Source organism: Mastomys coucha, unplaced genomic scaffold (assembly GCF_008632895.1).
Source record: "Mastomys coucha isolate ucsf_1 unplaced genomic scaffold, UCSF_Mcou_1 pScaffold16, whole genome shotgun sequence".
Taxonomy (NCBI): Eukaryota; Metazoa; Chordata; class Mammalia; order Rodentia; family Muridae; genus Mastomys; species Mastomys coucha.
The window spans coordinates 104,662,912-104,686,317 of record NW_022196898.1 but is presented as its reverse complement, the minus strand read 5'-3'; the positions used below and the strand labels follow the sequence as shown (position 1 = coordinate 104,686,317).

The following is a 23,406-nucleotide window of genomic DNA, read 5'->3' as shown; positions in this document are numbered from 1 at the left end:
CAGAGCATGTGTGTTTGTGGTCCGATGACTTTACATAGCAGGCTTTTGGGAGGATGGCTGCTGAAATATATCTGTGTGTTCAAGCTTGTTTTGTAAATGCTAAGCACATTAAGCTTCCTCCGTGTTGAAGTTATTGCCATGGAAACACTGCCAGTTAATAACTGTGCCTGGCTTCATGTATCGTTGTGCTAGACACTAGTAAATGAATAGAAATGGTACCTTCGCCTTTGGTGTGTTACATCCTCAGAGGGGCCCTGGAGGAAAAGCTGGTGAGCACCCAATAAAGGGTGACCATGTTGCTGATTATTATCCTAAAACAGTTTTCTATGACTGAAAAGCCTGGCAGAGAAGCGTCTGAGGAAGTCTGAGATGGGAAAGCTCAGAGACCATGTTCTGAGAGGAGAAAATAAATCTTGGATAATTCTTAAGTCCTGGGGTCTCACCCTACTATGCATAAAATCACATGGTGGTTCTGCCTCTTATTGGGGGACCCTTGGGGTGTCACCTGAATTATGGAGTCAAGTCATCTACATAGAGAAAGCAGCTGACATCTTGGGCTTCAAGCTCTGTCTCTGAGAGAATGACCTTTTATGTTGAATCCATAGACTGGCTTCACAACATGGAGGGACTCCATCTGTACTTTCACTTTACAGAATGAGCTGACCATGCTCATATGTTCATGGTGTTCTAGGCTGATCTGCTCTACATAATTAGATCAGTATTCCAGGGTTTCTTTACATGCATGCTTAGCTCAAATTTACTTTTTAAGGCTATGCCAGTCCACCACCATCTCCTATATCTGATATATCTGTCAAGAAGACTTCCTGGACTTTTGGAACAGATATCCAAAATAAAGAACACAGGCTGAGCAACCTCTTCTGAGATCTGGCTTCCTGGAGAGTCTGGCTGTGTGATTTTGAAGTTTTTGAACCTTCTGTGTCCCCTTCTCTGTAGGTGTGAAGGCCAGACTCTAGCTCTCACATAGAATTGCAGCATTAGTTTGCATTTTCACACAGGCTCTAGTGCATCTGGGCAAACATTAGGAATTAGGAATACAACCACCACTGTCTTTTTTTTCTGCCCACAGGTGGTCAGGAGCCATTCTTTTCTGGCTCTCTGACATTGCTAAATGTTTTGTTGTTGCTGACTTTATTGGAAATGTCAAATATAAAAAGTAAATGCTGTTTTCTAGGTCCCAAAGACAAAGAGAAGTCTCTGGCTGCTGCCTGGCCCTGGGTCCTCTGGATGCTGCATCTTCTGAATAGACGCATCAGCCTGGTGGGTGGTCATCTAGGAAATCTGTGCTACTCCTTTGGCATTTGAAACTAATGCAATAAACAGTCTTGTGTCTTTGAGCCAGGAATCTTGTGTTTTCTAAAGTATCTATGGGTGGTGTCAAGCAGACATCACTGTTTGAGAAGGGAAACACACACTTCAAGCAATTCATATACTAACATCAAGTTCTGTGGTCTTCTGAAAGCACAGGTATAAAAAGCCAAACAAAGTGTTAGGAGAACTGAGTTCTTATCCTCCAAGTTCTGTATTGAAGAGTTATGACAATAATGGTGTTAAGTCTTCTCCCTAGGGTAATTTCTTCATATCTAGCATGAGGGGAGGAGCTAGAGGGTAAACTCAATGATGAAAATTTTATATACAGTATCTAATGGTAAGCATTCTATACACAGTATCTTATGGGCAGCATTTTATACACAGCATCTAATAGGCAGAATTCTTGTCTTACAAATTCTTTGTTATATTTTTTTCCTTGAAGAGTCAGCACATTTTGTAAATAGTTGCAAAATAAATTTTATATTCTACTTAGCCTATGAGACTTGGGAATCTCCTAGCAAATTTTATTTATTTTCCTAAGCATGTTTCTATTATATATTAAAGCATATGTATATGTTCTTTGTATGTGTGATGCCTTACTCAGTGAGGATAATTTATCTCTGGATTCAAAATTCAGAACTAATTTTGATTATCTCTAGGGTTAGTTCAATTTTGATAATTTTTAGATCCTGGTATTTGGAGCATTATATAATACAAGCATGTTTGGAAGATAAACTATGTCCACTATTTAACACAAACTCTTTTATCAGATTAAGCCCATGGTGTGATAATTTTGAAGAAGAAAGAACAGAATTTAAAAGGCTGATATGTTGCCTGAACTACACCACTTTATGTGTCATGAGTGAAGATCTGACTGCACTTCAGAGATATTTTCTGGTAAGCAAGAAGCTACTGGTTGATGGTCTACATTGATGAGGAGTCTGGTAATTTTTATCCTGCAATAACCAAAAAGTCAGTTATTTTTCTCCATTGAAACAAAAAGGAAGTATTCACGGCACATAAACTTGAGCATAAAATAACACAATATATTTTTAGTACAAGCCTGTGATCTTTGAGGGCACAGAAAAGACACCTCCCCATCTCCTTTATCCATGGTTTGGTTTTTGATATCTCATTCACTGCTAGTCATTCATGGTCTGAAAAGCAATTTCTAGGATGGAAAAATACTGAAAGAAATAACTCACTCATTTAAACTGTACATAATCCCCATATACTCACTTTAAACTGTATATAATAATCCCAGAGGATTATTTACATATGTGCTGTCTTTCCACCTTCTCAGATGAGTTTCAACCTCAATTTTTCAGGAATTCTGTTATCACATGTAGACTTCCATGTCTGAGAAGAGAAATAGAACTGTCTTCCTAAGTCATTATGAATTTTGCATTTTGACTCTCCCTAATCCCAAGAAATACTGGTGTCTTAGAAAAGTGCCCTAAAATATTCCTCACCCAACTTAAGCTTTTTTTGTCAGTACTTTCCTAGTCTCACAGGATTTTAGTATTAATGAATAAAAATGATGAATGCGGTCTTGGAAAATCCCTGCCCTTGAAGCAAAGGGTCTGAAAGTACTTTGCTTTAATAGAATTTAGTGGTAAAATAGAATATCCATAATAATTTGCCTTTATTCTTAGACTTTTGGTTTAGACACTGAGAGTCTAAAAGTCATCTCAAAGAAGACAAATGTTAGAATTTTAAAGCTTTACAGGATCACCCGTGAAGAAGCCCATGGAATGCACACAACCTTCTGAGAGCAGATAACTGTGTCAGGATTTTGGACTTAATCTAGTCCCAGTGGAGTGTTGTTCATTAGCAAGTTGGGGGCACCTGTGATGCGAGAAGGGGTGTAACCAGCACATGCAGTGTTGAGCATGAAGAACTAACATCAACATGGGGAACTTTAATCTTTCAGTGCACTCTCACAAACACGCACCCCCATGTATGTGATGTAATCTTATTTTCTTCTGTGTGGTAATCAGTCCACTTTTGGGCTAACATGATCTAATCTTGTTGCTCTATTGCATTCTCATGTATAAACAATACTGACAACAGCAACATAATGACATTAAAAAGAAAACAAAGCTTATCTTGTATTGAATTCAGCTATTGTTAAGCTGCAAGAGCGGCAATGCTGACTCAGCCCTTGCTTGGAGCTCTTTGTCTCCCACTTGGATGTACACTCTCTGAACTTCAGAAGCCGTGGTTATCTAAGTCCAAGTTATGCTATAATTCTCTCTGTGCTGCCTCATCAACTAATTGAGCTGTGAGATGATAAGTCTGTATGTGCACTAGTCCATCCAGCAGAGTTTTCTATTTTTCCCACCTTTGAGTGTCCACACACGCATTTACATTATAGTTACTAACAAAGCAAAGCAAAAGAAGCAACACAACAAACACTCTTTCTAACTTAAAAGCCTCTCTTGGTCTCTGTGTGGTGGCAGTGAACACTATGCCAGAGAGTTTCTTAGCTACAATAAACTGTAACCAAATGATAAATTATCTTTATGGGCTATTTTCTGAGAGACATAAATAACATTTATTAATCAGCTATATTCTTGCCATTATTAATCAGAGTATCCTTTAATCATAAGATAAGGTGTTATAAATCTACATATTGAAGTTCTCTCTTGATTTGTTTAGAGTCAAAAGTATTTAATTTTATTACATCTCTCAGACATGAAGACTTTGGTGCTAAGGTGTCTTACAACATCCTATATAACCTGAAAGCAAGAACGACTGCCTTCAACATTTAAAGTATAAATTAATGAGTAGATTAATAGTAGACTACAAAAAGTTGAAGAAGCATACATTAGTGAAAGGTTACATAGCTCATTAAGTAATGTGCATTAATTAAATCACTCTTTCATCAGCATAAGAGTAATATAATTAATTTCACAAAAGAGTAAAATGACTGGGCTACTTTAAGTAATGATCAATGCAGGCGTGCACACCTCTAGACCACTGCAAAGCACATGGGAGGGGAATTGCTGGAGTGGGAGAGGAATGCAGACAGGGATACATTGCCTGGGAGTGTCACAGCAGGAGATATCTTAGGAACTAAAGTATTAGAATATTCTAGCAATTATATTTTGCTCTATGGCCACTCACAGTTTGAAAGCTCTTGAAAATATATGAATAGATGTTTGGGATGTGAACATTTTTATGATGTTGTTAAAAGTATCATTGCCTCCCAAGGTCATTCACTGTCATCCTCCCTCCTGGGGCTGTGGCTAGTGTACATTTGGTGAGAACCCTGCTGTGCTCTAGCCTTATGGGGTTTGTGTCATTTAGTCCTATAGCTGAAACTCACAATGATACTGGAATGTGGAAGGCTATTTCTGGATAGGACCCTAAAAGCACAGGAAAGAAAGGAAAAATAGAGAGATGGGGCTTTGTCAAACTAAGATTGTCTGTAAGCAAAGCAAACAACAAACAGAAGAGACAACTCACAAATAAATGTTTGCAACCTTTATTTGTAACAAAAGGTTAGTAGCTAGAATATGTAAGATACTGGATACATTTGTAACAAAATGTTAGTAGCTAGAACAAATACGGAACTGGAAAATAAACAGCAGATTGAAGAGAAAACCCACAGAGTGGGAGAAAATGTTAATCCACAGTGTATAAAGAACTCCCAAAGCTTGGTAAGCAGAAAGAAAAAGAAATGGTGATATATATTATTTTGAAATGAAGACATCTGAATGGCCAACAGGAACATTGGAAAACATGCAACATTACTAACCACCAGGAAAATGAAAATCAAAACCTATATAAGCCTCCTCAGTAAGAACAGATATTATCAAAATGAGGATGGTATATTCAGGGGAGGATGCACAGAGGAGCCCTCACACATAATAGGAAAATAACTTAGTAGGATTACTATGAAAAGACTGGCAGTAATTTTGTAGCAGCTTCTTTGGAAATGTGTAGGGCCATAGATTCCATACATAGAAACATGGGGGAGTGGGGAAGAGAGGGAGGGAGAATGAGAGAGAGAACAAGACAAAAAGGAGCAGTCATGTGATGTAACAGTCTTACCATCACTAAGTGGACATTCTAAGAGGACAAAAGGTACACTTCCTGACAGCTGCTTTATCTTATCCCTTATAGCAAAAACATGAGTACAAATGTCCAGTAACTGATAAACGTGTTTCATACATGCAACAGAATACTATCCCACCATATAAAAGGCAGAATCTGTGATCTGTGCCCATGTGCATGAAGGTCATCATGAAAAGTAGTTTGGAGTAGAGACCTACAGGAGTAGACAGTGGCATAGAATTCCATCAGGGGATCTAAGTTACAGTAGGACCATGGAGACAATGCCTATTACAGGACACTAGGGCAAAACAGCTTCAACTTTCCATTATGGTGATAATGTGTGACTGGGGAGGCAAATATGCTTAACTCAACTGAAACATCATACATGTATCAAAATATTTCATGGCATCCTATAAGCATACATGATATTTTTCAACTCAAGATATTAAAAGCTTAGGTTTGCAAAAGAAAAAAGTAGGTAGAAGCAATTTGAAGCCTGGTGTGGGGTGAAGGTCAGTGACAGTGTCAATCATGAGGAAAGAAAATTCTTCATATTACATGAATGCATTAGCAACTGCACTACATGTTGTAGCACCACCACACAGAGGCAGCCCCAGTTTACAGCTTCAGGGTTGCCATTGGGATTAGAGATGCTAAGTTACTTCATCACAAGCTCAGAATAGAGCCATGGAGGTGATGGGTTCTGTGAGGTGAGGGTCTGAAGTAATGTGAGGAGGGGAAAGGCTACTTGTGTATACATAAATCCCTACTATGTGACAGACATTTCCTATAGATCTTTATGACATTTTTCCAATTCCACATGGTCTTTAATGAAGTCCATCTTACAGACAGGAAGTCAAAAATAACTTGCCAGAGTAATAGTTTGTATAGTGGAACCTTTAGTGTGTGTGTGTGTGTGTGTGTGTGTGTGTGTGTGTGTGTGTACATGTGTGTGAATTATGCACCTACTGGTGCATGTGAGGAGGCCACTGTAGGATATCCTATCACTCTGCTTTATTCCAATGAGATATGGTCTTTCCCTGAATCTGGACAAGGGCTGCAACCCAACAAGTTGGAAAAAACCCTTCTGCCTCTGTGCTGCCACAAGGCTGGGGTTATAGGTACATGGTGTTTTACATAGCTAGTAGCTATCTGAGTTCAGGTCCTCACATTGTACATGAACCCACCATTGCATCTCAACATGCCTGTGATTTCCATTACAGTCACTGAAGTACACAGTGGTATGCAGAAACTTACTTCATACATCATACACAATGTAAGAATTCACAATAATTCCTTTTACCCCCAACAGTGATAGGGAGAATGGTAGCGAGATGGCCCCATGGATAAAGATGCTGTTACTAAGCCTGAGGGCCTGAGATTTGAATAGTGTAAGGAGAGTACCATTGCTGCAGATTATCCTCTGAGCTCCATATCCATGCTATGCCATGCATGCCCTTCGCACCCTTACACAACTAACTAACAAACTAACTAATTAACTAACTTAAGTAAGGAAGTAAGTAGTGTAGCAGAATTTTTCCCCAATTAATTTAAAATTAATACAAGAAACCTGTGATTGAACAGCAGAAAAGGAAGGAGGGCTGAGAATCTTAGAGATGAGGAGAGAGAGATAGAGGAGAAGGAGGGTAAGAGAGGAAGAGATAAGATGGAACTCATAGGAGAAGAAGAGGAGCCAGAACCACACAGTCTTGGGAGTCATAAGCATTGGGGATTTCTTAGATAGATGATTAAATATTAAGTGGGGTGCATTTGACCCGTTTTGCTGTGTAGCTTGCGTGTATTTCAACTGAGGTTTGAGTTCATTGTGTGGGCATTTTGTGGGTTGAAAATTTACTAATATAAATCTGACTGATAAATTACAAGCCTCTAGAGTTTTGATTTTACTCAGTTACTGGTATTTGTGACCACTAACCATAGGGAGTGGATGGCTGGCAATGTGAGCAGAATCCACGGCAAAAGAACTGGGAGATGGGGGGCCACTGCATGGGGTTAACCATAGAGACAGTGAGGTCTCTGGGGCCAGAGTAGCTGGTGATAGCATGAGATGGTACGTTTTTTAATATTTCCCACAATAAGGTAAGTAAGTAAGTAATTTTAAGAACTGTGTTGACTCAGTAGCTATCACCCTGGGAAGTACAAATCAGGCCTGGGCATATATTATAAATATACATATATATAATTATATATATATATTATAATATATATAATATAATTATATATATTAAATATATATAATTTATATATTATTATATATATATTATATATAATTATACATATATAATATATAAATATTATATATTATTCAGTCAGAAAGGAGTGTATACACACTCATTCTGATTTGTTACTTTGTATAAAATTGCCAGCCCACATTTGTGTTAAGGATCCTCTCATAGTTGGATTACTGTTTCACATGTTACATTTTTGTTACATTAAGACCCTCAACTGTTTGTAGATATGTGCCTCTTGGGCCAGTGTCTTGGGTGTGTGGCTATGTAGCTTTTTCAATAGAGAGAACTGTGTATCTTATTATAATTTTGAATGCTGATATACACATTATTTTCACTAAATATTTTCAAACAGATCACTGGATATATAAAATATTATTTCAGAAGCCTGAATCAAAATATGGAGAAATTTTGGAAAGATATACCACCATTGAATGTATCTCCCAACTTCAAGTATACACAATAACTATGTAAAGATGATATATATGAAATTGTAATGAGTACAAGAAGAGTAGTCACATGCAACTACACATAAAACAAAGGACACAGCCCTGAGACACTGAAATCCATAATACCAGCTTGTTCTGCTTTTGAAGAGTATAAGTGACTGTCATTGTGATAATCTTATCAAACATTTTGGAAAGGAAGTGAGTGGAGTGTTGTCATAGTATATAATTCTACAGAGACTCATGGGAGATTAGCTTACTTCTATCATAGTAAAAACAATTGCATTCTATTTCTTGACTTTCAGTTTACCATGTGCTATAGCATCTCCACTTGGGTAATAGTCACACTGTCTTATTTTCCCACAAATCTTTTTCCTCCTAGATTTTGGCAAACACTCAGAAGGGCTAGAAGTCATCTTCTCAAAGTCAGAAAAAATTCTTAGGGGAAGAATAGTTTTACCCAATCAAACCAAACTAAAAAATATGACAAACAAAATACCCTTTGGGGTATTTTGTGACTAAGAGAATTTTTTGAAAGTAAGCCTGATTTCCCCCCAATGAACTTATGAGAAAGCCTTCTAATACATTTGAAATAAAACCTAGTCACTAGTCAAATTGGCCATTTGCACTCCAGGGCTTACCCTGTGAAAATGCACAGATTGCTTGGGTAATTCAATTGCATGTGGGATCAATGCAGGTGTGAAGCTCCCTGGTCAAAGGTTGGCCCTTAGGCTGTAACTTAAATCAATTTGGGGTAAGTCAAGTTTAATTACATTTTCAGTGATGAAGCTTTCAAAAGCAATTTTGAGCTTGCCTATTCTGAGGCTGTTTGGTCCTGCCCCAAATCTATACTGCTGGTTACAGAGGCAGCTGTCTACCAGCCTGTCTTCTTTGGAGTTGATTGAATCTTGCACTTGAGGAAAAATGAGAAAAAGCTAAACAATGGGAAAGATCCAGAAAGTACCAAAATGAAGAAACAAATAAACAGAAACAAAATAGATGGGGTTTTTATTAAAGGTATCAGAATGTCACACATTTTTTGTTTGTGTGTTTAATAATTTTAAACAATAAAAAATAAAGAAAGGAAAGAATGAAAGGATACAGGACAAAGAAGGGAAAGTCTTGGGGACGTCTCCTGAGGGTAACCCACACTGATGTGCATTGATTTGGGCAAAGCGATCCTGTTTCTTCAGGTGTAGCTGACAGATGGTTCTGCTTAACAATGTCAGAGAGGAGGACCAGCAGATGCCCTGCTGACTAGAGTGAAAAGAAACCCCATTCAATTTTTTTTTCAGGTAAATGATGTATATAAACTGTTAAGATGTATATAAACTGTTGTTCATGTCTCCTAAAAAATTTGGGCAAGCCAAATTTATGTTGACTCATATAACACCAGTGAATGTGAGCACAGATTAAGATTAATCTTGTTTTTTGTTTGTTTTGTTTCTTGGTGTGTGTGTGTGTGTGTGTGTGTGTGTGCACTCATGTGTGTATGCTCATGTGTGTGTAGATGCCTGTGGAGGCCAGAAGAAGGCAGTGGACGCTCTGGAGCTGGAGCTGAGGACTACTGTGATACTGGGAACCCATCCTCTGTGGAACTGGTAACACTCTTCACAATAGCTGAACATCTCTTCACCCTGTGACAGCAGCTTTTGTACATTGCACAACACATATCCATCCACATGATACAACACTGCTACAGGATCATGAGTCTTAGAGAAAACACAAATATCATGAGAGTTGTATGTAGCTGATGATTCCTAAAGCATAGACCACATTCCTGCCAGCTTCTGAGAAATATGCTGTTAGTTCTTTAAAAAGTTTCAGAAAACTGTAATTCCTTCAAAGTGTCTGACAGAGACCTGCTTGGCTCTGGCAGGAAGATCATCTGCCTCACTAATTAGGCAGTTCCACATGTGTGCTAATTGGATTGGCTCTTTAACAAAATCAAAGAAAGGAAGAGTATGAAGTGATATAAATGTATGTTTCTGAGACTGGAACTTGGTTGCTTCTTTGTCTTAAAACTGTTGATCATTGAAGCTTGCTTTTTCTTTTTTCTTTCATAGGTAAAATTGGAAAAAGTCCAAGCTATATGAATGCTGGCCATAGCAAAGATAAAATAACATTTCTTGTTTGATGTATCATATCTCACTGAAGTGCACTTGGGCAGATAGATAACTTGTGTGTCTATAGAAAAATCCCAGTTGCACATTTTTGGATAAGGAAGCTCCACCTAGGCTGGATAGACTCTCTGAGGAGCAGGGGTTCTCCAGCTGCCCCCCTAGCTGTACCCTGTAGGTACCACAGCTGAGTTCTCAGTGCTTTGGAGAAAGTATGTCCTGTGGAGGAATCATCCCTGCCATAGTTCCCCTTCTTTATCTGGAAATTACAATGGTCTAAAGAAAAAAAACGTCATCAATTTCACTTCACTCTATCTTTTATGTGTTATACTAAGTAAAGAGGGAGTTTGGTTACAGATGCACAATGTTTTTGTTTACTTATATGTCTGGGTCTCTGGGTCTCTTAATAAGGGGTCACATTTCCATTTCTCAGAGAAAGAAATGAAAGCACAGAGGACCCAGTGGGCAAGCTGCTTGCGTGCTGATAGTCATTTGATCATGCTTCAGATGTGAGCACAGCTGTAGGGAACATGGTGTATAGTAGATGGAGGAACACAGAGATCTCTCAGAAAACAACAACAAGAACATGGAAGCATCCTCCAGAAGAGACATGGAAATGCTTAGCCATGGTAAGGGTCTGGTCATGCATTGATGGCGAACTCCAATGGTATCACGGTTTTATTCTATAGGAGACTCACGGCTCCAGTCCTCGTTCACAGGGCTGCATTTGGGTCTCATTTATTGAAGGATTAGGGCTGTGTAGGACAACATGGAAGACCAGAAGATCTTTTTAGAAGCTGCAGGCCAGAAGAAAGGAAACTCTCAATATGAAGAAAACTTGCCAGGGAATGGAACTCTCTGGAGAGGAGAAGGTACTGAGGCTAATACTGAAGTGGCTCTACAAATCCTGAAACTCACCACAAAATCTAGCATATTCGAATGTAAAATATTTTCAACTAATAAAAGTAATTTTGAGCTCACTGATAAAAATAGGAGAGAAAATGTTAGTAGAAATATATCTTTAAAATAAGCAACACATTCTACTATTTCTCCAGGATGTATAGTGTTCTTAGAGCATTACCACTGATAGACATGCAGATTCCTCTAGTCTTCTCATTGTATGGGTGAGGAGACTGAGAGCACAGAGGCATAAAGATATCTTCAATTTAGGGCAGAATATCAATGATCTCAATAATGGACCTCTGAAGTCTGGTATGTAGTATGGGTAAGTTTTAATTATTTATGGTCTTTAATTTCCATAAGCTTGTGGCCTTTCAAGGCTCATCAACAACAGTGGCAAATGTCAAAGTTCCTTTCCCCTCCTTCTCCTGAACCTTGGTCATCTCTGCAGAGCATATGCTCTTTAGAACAGATTGAAATGCAGTTGTCAAACTGCCTCTTAACCTGGTAGAAAGACAACTGTAGAGTAATTAATCTCCTACAGCCTCTCTAATCAACCTGCCCACTCCCTCCTCTCATTACAAGTGAATGCTTATGTGCATGGCTGATTTAATTAATATTTATAATAAGGCTGGTATCATGATGATATGCATTGGTGCATTAAAAAAATGAAGCAAAGAACCAGTGTGTTTGCTTGGATACCCAGAGAAACAAAGTTACAGCCATTAGTTATACAGGGTCTATTTGTGGTTTTCCTTCCACATCTGTATAATTTACAACAGAAGATAAAAAAGGAGGTGGATATTTCATGTGATAGGCAGTGTATGGGCTATCATGCATATTCTATTTATTTTAATTATTTATTTTTGTGCATGTATATGCTGTGTATATGTGTTCATACGAGCATACGAGTGTACAGGGGGTGCATATGCATGTATGTGCTTGTTGTGGAGGTCAAAGGTTGACCTTAGGTGTCTTCCTTGGATCCTCATGTTTACCAATCAAACATTTAACCAATTGAGCCATCTTTTAGCTCTGTTCTATTTAATTTTAGAATCTGCCATAAAATATAAACTTCTTTCCTCTTTTATAAGTGAGATGTCTAAGCCTCAAAGATTGAGAGAATGGTCCAAAATCCTTCAGTTCAAATCTGCTTAACTCAAAGCTTTAGATGTTCAACTTGGAGAGTGGGCGAGCTTCTGGGTGCTTATGTGTGAGCTCAGGCTCCTCTCCTTCAGTCTTCAGAGCAAGAGTTTGTTCTAGAGCAGAAATTTTTGAATTAAATCAAAACTAGCATTTTGGCAGGCTTCAGTGTCACAATGCTATATGACAGAGAGAGAGAGAGAGAGAGAGAGAGAGAGAGAGAGAGAGAGAGAGAGATATCTCCCAGATATACCTCATATCAACCAAACTAGCTCTAATTCACTTTGTTACACACACTCTTTGTTACACACCCGAGACCTGTCATTGCATGGGCCCACAAGGAAGGTGGTTGTCCCACAATCCCATAACAGACCTGAAGTTTACTGAAATCATGACTGTCAAGGCATCATTACAGTTGGTGTACTGTCACTGGTTTTCTGGCTTTCCGTGGGATAGACAGAAAGAATCCTGGGGAAGTGGTATAAAAGTGTCATAGTATAGTAATAAATGGAACATAATCCTTGAGAATTTTAATGAATGACTATGCTTCCTGCTCTCTCCCCTTCAAAAATGTTATGTGCACTTGTGATTTGCCTGTATGTATTCTGTTTACCATGTGCAGGCAGTGCTCAGAGAGGCTAGTGTTGGATCCCCTGGGACTGGAGTTAATGATGATTGTGACTTACCATGTGTACTAGGAATCTAATCTTAATCCTCTGAGCAGACAGTGTTTTTAACCACTAAGCCATCTCTCCATACCCCTTCTATGTTTTTTATCCATTGCTTGGAATTTATTCCCTCTACGTAGGAAAACAATGACATTAAGATAAAATATTCTCTAGCGTTAACCTGGAAGTGATCTCATATATATCTCATGATTGCTCTGTATCTTCTTTATTTTCTTTCTTTACTATCTTTCTTCTTTCCTTCCTTCCTCCCTCCCTCCCTTCCTTTCTTCCTTCACTTTACATCCCCATTGCAGCTACCCTCCCTCCCATCCTCCCAGTCCTATTCTCACAAATCCCTTCCCCCAATTTTCTCCCAATGGGAACCCCCTTCCCAACAAGTTACAGCAGTACTCTCCCACTGAGGCCTGACAAGGCAATTATCTAGAAGAAGGGGATCCAACCGCAGGCAAGGGAGTCAAAGTCCCATTACAATTGTTAGGGGACACACATGAAGACTAAGGTACGCTTTTGCTACAAATGGGTACAAGGTCTAGGTCCAGCCCTTGAATGCTCTTTGATTGGTAGTTGAGTCTCTGTGAGCCCCCATAGGCCCAGGTTAGTTGACTCTGTAGGCCTTCTTGTGGTGCACTTGACTTTTCCACTCCTATCTCCCACTTTTTCTGTCCTATCTCCCACTCTTATCTTGATGGCAGTCCTATTTCTCCACTTTCCCTGTGCTTGATTTAATATCTTGCTTTGTTTATCATAGTTCCAGGAACAACATGCTCTATCACATATGTACCACCTAGCCTAGGTGGGTGATAGCTTATACGATACAGGTTTGTGTGAATATAGCCTGTGATATTGGTAAATCATGATATCGGCCCATGATGTATTTTACAGAATTCATGTATTACTGGACACAGCAAGAGTTGTAGAAGGCTTCATTTGGGAGAAGGAGGGATTCTGTTGCTTCACAAAATAGAATCTGCCATGTCTGACGCTCCCTGTTGCAGCAATCCTGCAGCAATACAGTCCTACTGGAGGGACAGAGGGCTAAGTTTTGTGCTTGTTTTTCATGTGGTCTGGAGCACTTAAGGCTCTGGCAGCCCCCTTTACTACTATCAGCTCATGAGGTCATTTTTCATGTGGTTTGGAATGGTTCTTTATCTATCTGCTTGTGAACTCAGGCTCTAGGCATCAGCTGGGAGGACAGGTCTTTCTTTCTTTTTATCCTCAGTTCCCACAAATTTATGTACATTCACTGTGTGTTGATCTTGTCTGAATAGATCTAGACAGTATGCCACTGCATAGGGCCATAATCTGAGTTTGGCCAACCAGTCACAAAAGGCAGCTACCAGCAGTTCCAATCTAGACATAGCTGTCACGTCACACCCTGTCTCCTTTCACCTTTGTACAACTGAGTTTATTTCAAGTGAAGTCATTTTTCATCAAATTCCATATGCTGTTAGAAAGTAATATCTGAGTGTTTTCTGGAGAGTTAAGAAATAATGTTTGGGAAAACATATAATATTGGAAATTCATTATGTTCTCTAGCAGAGAAGTCAAGGCAGGCACAAATTTTGTTGAGTCCTTTGAAATTTTAATGTATCATCTTTCTGAAGAGAACACTATATGTCCTTGAATAGATGTAGGCACACAAGTAAGAAGATGTCACAACATTGTCAGGATTTACGTACTTTTCAGCAAAGGTTTCACACATACTTGGAAACATATTTACAGGGAGGGTGGGTACCCACATACCATAGCAATGTCCTTATCTAGTCTGTGGCTGTAAATGGCTTCCCTGATACTATTCAGGCTTGACTTGTCCCACTCAACTGTGCACACATTGGGCTTCTGGACAAAGCTACACTTCCATGAAGCTGTGTGCACTATGAGCACATTTGCCTCTGTTCCAAACAATTCTTTCCTCAGCTTATCTACAGATGTTGAACCCTCACATATACACACCTAAGTCAGTTTATGTTTTTTGGTGAAAATGAGGAGCAAAGCTCTTGCAATGTGTTGGACTCAAAGACAGCAGATAGAGATGGAATTCCTTCTCATATGACAGTGAGCTCTTGAGTAATGGGACCCATAGATGGCAGAGTGAGATCATTGAGTTTCCTTCCTTTAAGGATTATACCACAGAGTAATTCTTATGTTGTACATATCATAGGTGAAAATACTAACATGCAATTTTGGGTCTCATAGTTTTTACTTAACAAGGAATTCTGTTATGAATAGTTGTCACACTATTATCGCTTATGAATTCTATTAAAGAATGCCTTTCCTAAGCACTGAGTTACACAGGGCTGCAGTTCTGTCGCTCTCTTCTCTCTCTCTCTCTCTCTCTCTCTCTCTCTCTCTCTCTCTCTCTCTCTCTCTCCCTCTCTCTGGTTCTCTTGACTTTTTCTCTAATCCTTTTTTCTCTCCTTGAGAAAGAACCCTAATATTGTAGCAATTTTAAATAGTTTTAGTGACAAACTTTGCTAAAATCTCTGCTTAAAATTATAGTTCCTTTTACAATTGCAATGTAAAGCCTTAGGAGAAAATGTTTCTTTCAGAACTCAAATAAGAGGAAGAAGCAAGCAAGGCTCAAGCTGATGGAGGCAGGGTCACAGCACTGATGCCTGGCTAGAGTCTCATGAGACTGTGCAGGTCAGGTAGTGACTGACATGCACACAGCCAAAAGCCTATTAGTCAGAAAAGTAGGCTAAGCAGACCAAACACTGTGGAAGCATCCAGGATGAGGCTCTGATGCTCCCTTACACAGCCTAACCTCTGGAAAGTGGGGTTTTTACACATACCTCAACCCCATCTCTATTTAACCTAAATGTATAGAATGTGACATCTTCTCAAAAGTTTCCACAGAAACTACTCTAGAGAAATCACCAATCACCACAGATTTCTAACAACAATGGCTCATCACCAGCTTTTCTCTTTTGAGGTAGCAGAGGGCTCCACAGCCCATGGCTTCCTCCAATTCTTCTCTGTTTTGTGCATCTTCCTGCTGTTTGCCCCTCATGGAGATGTTGCTTAGATATGTATCCTTCATGTACTGCACTGTTCTTGTCTTTATGAGAAATCTGACCTGTTCTCATCACTGAATCTGCATTCTGTCTGAAACTTCCAGATCCTTTCCTTCCTAAACTCTATATCCAACTGCCTACTGGACATTGTCTGAAACTAAAAATGCATGAAAATGAACTCCTGGTCTTTTCCAGGTGCTAAAAGTGCTAGGCCTTTGCCCATGTTCTGATTTTGGTTAATGCTATTGACAGTAGCTACGAGGAATCAGCTGAGTCCTGCTTCCTACGCTTTCCTATTCTCTGCAGATTTGGCCACCACCTTACACCTCCTCCTTGTCTCTCAGTTCTCACCTCAGCTACTGGTTTTGTACCATTTTTATTTGCCCATATTATTTAAAGTTTGTGAGGGTGTTTAGAACCCACACAGTCTAACAAAGTCACTCAGAATCCAGATCTGTTCATACAGCTTCTTTGTTAAAAATCATTCAATGACTCCAAGCCTAAAGTCAAAACATATATTCGAGGATGTCCTGATACTTGTCAATTTGTCCAGCCTTTCTTTACAGTCTCACTTCTCTCTTTACTGTGGCTCTAGAAAGAGAAAAGTATGTCTTCTTGTCCAGTTGTTCATTCTTCCCTGTCATCACATGAACGGTTCTACACGCCTCTCTCTTCAGCCATCACTGTCCATTACTCAAGACTGACCCAATTGTGCCCCTAGCTCTGGGAGCAGAGCCTCCTGTCTGGCCTTGGTCTAGCTCTGGCAGCACAGACTCCTGTCTGGCTCCTGCCTGTGGGATGCTGTCATTTTGGTCATTTACTCTATGCTCATGATTATTGTTGAGTGAATTTTTGAAAATTCCTCCTTAGAGGATGAGAAAATGATGGCCCAGATGACATTTTGAGCTACACTTTGGTTTTTTAAAATTCAAATACTAATTTCAGCTTCTCTTGGTGGGTGGTCCCTTCAGGGTTCTTGAGACTAGATCTAAAGCCCCTTCTCTGTTGACTACTTTGCACTGGAGCCACTCATGCTACTAATTCTCTCCTTTCCATTGTCTGAGCTCCTTGAGGAGAGATCTACTTACCCTGATGAGGTCTATAGCCTTGAACATTGCAGACCATCAAAACCCAAATCTGACAAGTAAGCACTACTATTGAATCAGCCATATGAGGGTCACATGGAACTGCATGTTTTTTCCACCTTTACACTTTAATGATCCCAGATGCCTGAACTCTTATGCTGTGGGCAAGACATTTAACAAATCCTGGTCAGTGCATTAAGAGAGACATGAGGCAAACTTGTGAGTTAGATTTAGGAGATTATCTCAACCCTGTTTTCCTCCACCTTTCTCACAAGTGCATTGTTTACCAGAGAAGCTCTCAGGTAAGCAGTGGATAGACAGTCACCAGATTAAGTCATTTATTCCCCATATAGCCACAGTGTTCCTTCAGATGCATTTAACAAAGATCTAGTATATGTGATGTTACAATAACAATGACTACATTTACTGAATACCTTCAGACAAAGGGACAGGTGCATAAAAAGCATCATCTAAATTCCTACTGGGAGAATTTATGATTGCCCTCAGTTTACAAATAAATTAACTGAGGATTTGAATGAAACAGATAAAAGCAACACATAGCTGAAGTGTAATAAAATGTAGATTTAAGTAAAATCACTTTTTCTCCTATGATGTAAAACATACACACACATATGCACAGGCACACACACATACACGCATGCATACACACACATGCACACATACACACGCACACACACACAAACACACACACGTGTGCAAACACACACACATACACACGCATGAGCTTTCTTTCTCTCTCCTTTTCCCCCTCTGCTTTCATCCCCTTCCATGTACTCCCCTTCTCTCATACATGTTCATACCCAAATGCACTGGCTTCCTTTTTACATAGTTTCATTTATGGCTTTCCCTGAACTTATAGATTGTCTTATATCTCTTTGATGATCTGGAAAAAGAGATTGTGTAAACTAATAGTAGACTGAAATGGTCCCAAGGTTCATCCTAAAGACTAAAGACAAACCTATAAAGAGGCCAGTTATACATAGAAATGATTTCTAAACTATGTTTCAAGTGACCATGATCATCTCTCATTCTGTGGGTGGTTTTGTGGTCTTAGGTTTAGGTAGGTAAGTGTAGCTGCTCAGAGCTTAAGCATACAAACACCAGCGAGATCTCAAGCTTTAGTTTCACCACTGGCTTAATCTAATGATCTCTGCCATTGAATATACTCTTTCTAAGTTTTCTTATCTGCAAAGAGGGGATTGGAGAACCCCAACATTGACTTGTGTGAGGATTAAATAGACAAATTCCTGTAAGAAATTAGGATAAAATCTGGCCCAGAATAAAATAATAGTAAATGTCATTTCTAATGCCTGGGCCATTGCTTGGCATCTGCGAGGCTAATAAGGGAGGCCCACAGCTACAAAACAGCTCATCCTTCATTGACTCATCAGTCCATTCATTCAGGGTTAAGTTTCTTTATTCATTAAAAATTCACTAATTATCTATTAAATAGTAGGCACTATGTTTGGTGACATGACAGCTAAAGTGATTGATGAAACACTTATGCAGTTTTGAAACTCCACAGAATTCAACAGAAAGATACAAAATGTGTAAAAAATAACTACAGTCTTTGGAGATGTTGTTTCTAGGTTACAATGTTTGCCTAGTATGCACAAATCTCTTGTACCACAAAAGTGAAATAAAAGATAAAACAGAAACAATAATTATAGTACAGAATAGAAATACTTTAGTGCAGAAGAGTTTCAGTCATTGAAGGGAAGAATCCTACATATACAGACACACCATCAAACTTCCAAGGCCAGCTCATAGTTACAGACAAATTCTGTCTTTGTTAGCCAACTATTAAACTGTGTTAACAGTTAGGAATTAGTGAGAGATAGATGATGGATTATAGATAGATGATTGATAGATAGATAAGTAGATAGATAGATAGATAGATAGATAGATAGATGATAGATGGTAGATAGATAACAGATAGATGATAGATATATAGATGATAGACAGATGATAGATGATAGATGATAGGTAAATGACAGATGATACATTTGATTCTATATTAGAAGTTTTTTAATCACTCCAACTGAAAAGCTCATAAATTATAAAACCCAATGAAGTTTGTTCTAAGTGAGATGGAAATCTTCATAGCATTTTTGTTTCTACAAAATAGAAAAGTGCCTGCCTATGGTGAACTTCACAATATCTTCATTTTCCTGGAGTAAGTTGTTATTACAGGGTAACATGAGAATATGTGCTAGGTTAAAGTAAGAATACTAACTTTGAGAGAAGACTTATTCAGATAACTTTGTGAAACTGAGGAAGCAGAGAGTCTGTATTTTTCTCTGAACATTCTAAGAAACAGTCAGCTTTAAATGAGTGGTGTTTTATGGTTCTAACAATCTGTAAGTCACTCAGCTTCCACAAGGTAGTAATTGTAGTTGCTGAGAAGAGCATTAATGTAGGATTTTCCCTCTCCTACTGGTCCTCAGGGCTACTGCTCAATCACTTCCAGTCCCCTAGATCCATTAGAGTGAGCTCTGAAGACAGGCGGATACCTTGAGGGCAGATACACTAATATGTCTTCAAAGTATCCCTTCCTTTTATCTGCTAAAGTTTTTTGGAGAAAATGGACTATGCCCAGAGGTACTCATATCTGCCTTTTCAATCTTTGGAACAAAAGCCTATGACCCTGAGCTAAGAACATCATTGAATCCACCTGCCTCTCTTCCTGACTGCTTGGTTCTGCTTGTTTTGGGCTTAAACCCAAGAGACAAACCATTATATTGAATTTGGATGTATAGACAATGTAGCATTTATCTCAATTAATCCCTACATTGTATTTCAAGATACAGTTTTGAGTAAATATGCTATATATTCAGATAAAATACTTTTCCAATGCATGTTTAGACACTATTTCATTTTACATACAGCATGTGAATTTTTGGTAACTTCCAAGATGAGTGTCTACAGATGAACAACCAAGAGTAAAATCAAGTCGTGGTTACTCCATGCTTTAAGAGAAATCTTTTTTTTCTTAATAAACCAATACAGATAAAACTTCATTTAACTATCTTCAGTCAGAAGATGTGTTTCATCTATTTTTGCAACTCCTACCCCTTTTAAATTCTAAGACATTTTACATGGAGAGGTTCACAGGTATTATTGAATTCTCAAGCATCCAGATAATTTTGGAACAAACTTTCCTGTTTCTACATTACGTTGAGGTCTAAGTTGAGCATACTTCATGCTTGGGCTCCATTCCTGCTCAAGCAGAGGAGTCTGGAGGCCCTTGGAGTATGCTTTCTGAGTTTTTTTACTTACGGTTGAGGGGCAGGCTAGCGTTGGTTGTGCCCAACTTGTTGGCAGCGACACAAGTATAGTTGCCGAAGTGCTCCTGTGTCACATTGGTCACTGTGAGGATGGATCTTGTGCTAAAATTCTGAATGATAATTCCTTGTTGGCCATTGAAGAGCCTAGAAGAGAGAATATACTATAATAAGCATGTATGTACGATATCAGTTTCAAATTCATCTTAGGCAGAGCTGCCATGGAAACCTGGAAGCTATGATGTGACCACACCCACATGGATTCGCAACATGGCATTAGTTCTGTTCTGCAGCATTTCTCCTACCTTGGTGGACTTGATGGAAAAGACAGAGTTTATAGCTGTCCTTTGCTCTGATGGGTTTCCCTGCTACATGATTAAACCAGACCACGTTTTCTTCATGTGTACTCTTTCTAGTGTACAAATTAACGCAGTAGAGCAAAGGCTTCTCATCCTTGAAAGTCAAGAAAGAGGAAAAAGGAAGTAGACTTAAAAAGCCCATTAAAAAGCTTGGCAAATGGCTTCTGAGTAAGTTGGCTAGTTGATAGGAGCCTAAGATACTTCATGGGTAATTCCTGTGAAACCATGTGTTATAAGGATTCAAGTCAAAAGTCAATACCATATAGCTGTTGCTATAGACAACCAAGGATGGGGTATGACTTCCTTTAACCTAGAGAAGGAAGTACAGTAATGTAGACAGCATTCAGAATCCTAAAACACATTTGCCCCATTCTTTAGGACTTTATAATTGCTGTAAACCTCTACATGTAAAAATGTCAGTAGTATCTGCTTGATACTACAGGTGTCCTCACACTCTCTCCAGACACAGCACCTGAGGCCTGAGGTCAATCTGAGCTTGCATGGATCCATGTTGTAGTAACAGGTCACATTGTTCCCTGTTTCTGCCTCTTTCTGGATCTACCCTTGGCTCTGACATCTTGCTTTTCCTATCATTCAGACCATTTTCTCCTTATGCCATCTGGTCTACGTTTTCTATTATTTCTTGAATGACTGTCTTCTCTGTGTAATCCACTCTTGCATAGTTCTTTCAGTATACACGAGTTTATTTGTTTTTGTTTTGTTTTTTAACAGTTTGGATTGTTTGAATTTCCTAAAAAAGGCCAGATTACAGGGACATACTTTCTTTGATGTTAAAATTGTACACCATTCATAGTGGTGTCTCAAGTACATGGTGTATTCTATAGGACAATGAGTTAGAATAATCATGAGATGAAGCCAAATTGAAATTTTCTCTCTAAATATAAATTCTGTATCAATGAGGATAAAACCAGATATTATTTGCTGCTTGTGTAATGTTAGATTTAGGTAAATGAGACACAATGACCACAGAGTAGGTAAATTCACTCTGTGAGTGACCAGCTAGATTTTTCTATCATGTATGATAGTTTCAGTATCAACTATTTCTGATCACAAAGAAGCTCATCTATGGAGTTGGCACTGACTTATTATCTGATTATTACACTGAATTGAGACAAACTGTTCTATGTGTAAAGCAAGTCAGAAGTAGTGAGATATGATTACTCTCAGAATTACTTTACTATCCTTAGTGGTTGAATTTGACTTATTCAAAATGCAAACTTTAATCATATTAACAAAACTTTGAGTTGAATAAACATTGAACAAAATTTAAATTTGAGCAGAAATAATGATCCCCAATTCTAAATGAGAATACTGGATGAAAGTATTTTAAAATTATGAAAATATATGCTAAATTCCTACTGCCTTATTGTACATTTTCATGTCTCACATTAATAACCTTTAACCAACTCATGAATAAATGAATATAATTTGATGCCTGAGATTGAACCCAGGGCGTAGTGAGCACTCTGCTAACTGGGCAATATCTGCACGCATCCCCTTAATACCTTTATTTTAACTGATTATTTAAACCACATGTATAGATCACAGTTCCATTTCCCTGTCTGCTTTGGTATTCAGGCTTAAGTCATTGTATCCATGTCTGTTACAGACACATTTTCTGAGGGCTCTGTAATTCCCTAGACTCCTGAAACTCTGATGTGCCCCAAACCAGAACTGTCTCGGTACAGAACTGAGAAGAAATGAACTAGAATCTTCCACAGGCTGAACTCTGAGATGGTCTCGAGGGAGTACATTGAGAAGCTTTCTGGCTCCATTGCTTCTCTCTGTCATGGCTATCTCTCTGGATGAGTTGGCTTTCAGTTTCCTGCCCTATAGATGTTGCTGAGTCATGCGTACTGTTGCTCACGCTCTGGGCAGCCCCTCCTGTAGTGCTCTAGCAGCAGCATCTGCACCAGTATCACAGCAGCATGTCAGAGTGCTAACTCAACAGCCAGGGAGATCATGAGGACAATGAGCAAGACAAGTGTCTTCCCTCACAACTGTATGCCAGGGAGGCTATTTTACTGAAATTAATGAAGTCTGTAGCTAACTTCCTCCTACAGTAGAAAGTTTGAGAACTGCTTAATCCTTACACACCATTTCAGACATGCTCTTCTCCTTCAGTACTATGTAAAGCTGTCTTTGGGAGAGTATGACTACCGAGCTCCACCTGACTGTGGACACTGACTGAGGTATGAGTCTAGACAATGTGCCTCTGTGATTTTTATCACAGAGAATCTTGCCTTGGAAGTTTTATCAAAGATTCAATGAAATTCTGAAAACATTTACTATATCAATATGAAGGTGAGTTCCATGTCAAGTGATCAAAGACAAATTAACACAAGCTCTGCCCTTCCAAATCCTGAAGCTGGGGAATAGAAGTAGTTCAGACCACAGATGAACCCCACCCTAATCACTGAATGTCAAAACATGAGTCTCACCTAAGTTCATTTATGCCCTTAATATGATCAAAAAATAATAGTATTGTGAAGAAATCCACTATCATTACAATTATTTTTCTTCTATAGGTAAAGTGCCACTTTTTCTGTAGATGTCAAGATTTCCTTTTTGTCTTTAGTTTCTTGAAGTCTCAGCATGTGCCATTAGTTTTTTCCCCTATTGTGCTAAAATACCCTGACAGAAGCTACTTGAGGGAGAATTCCATGTTATAGTCCATTGCTGTAGAG

The 23,406-nt window shown here is 38.8% G+C and overlaps 1 protein-coding gene across 2 annotated transcripts in view; it reads right to left on the bottom strand.

The window, feature by feature from the left end:
• Negr1 (neuronal growth regulator 1) overlaps window positions 1–23,406 on the bottom strand; it is a 746,019-nt gene that overhangs the window by 130,292 nt on the left and 592,321 nt on the right. For both annotated transcript variants that reach the window (XM_031375955.1, XM_031375956.1), the window contains exon 6: window positions 20,335–20,486. In XM_031375955.1, the coding sequence (XP_031231815.1) occupies window positions 20,335–20,486 (152 nt within the window). The remainder of the gene's footprint in view (window positions 1–20,334; window positions 20,487–23,406) is intronic.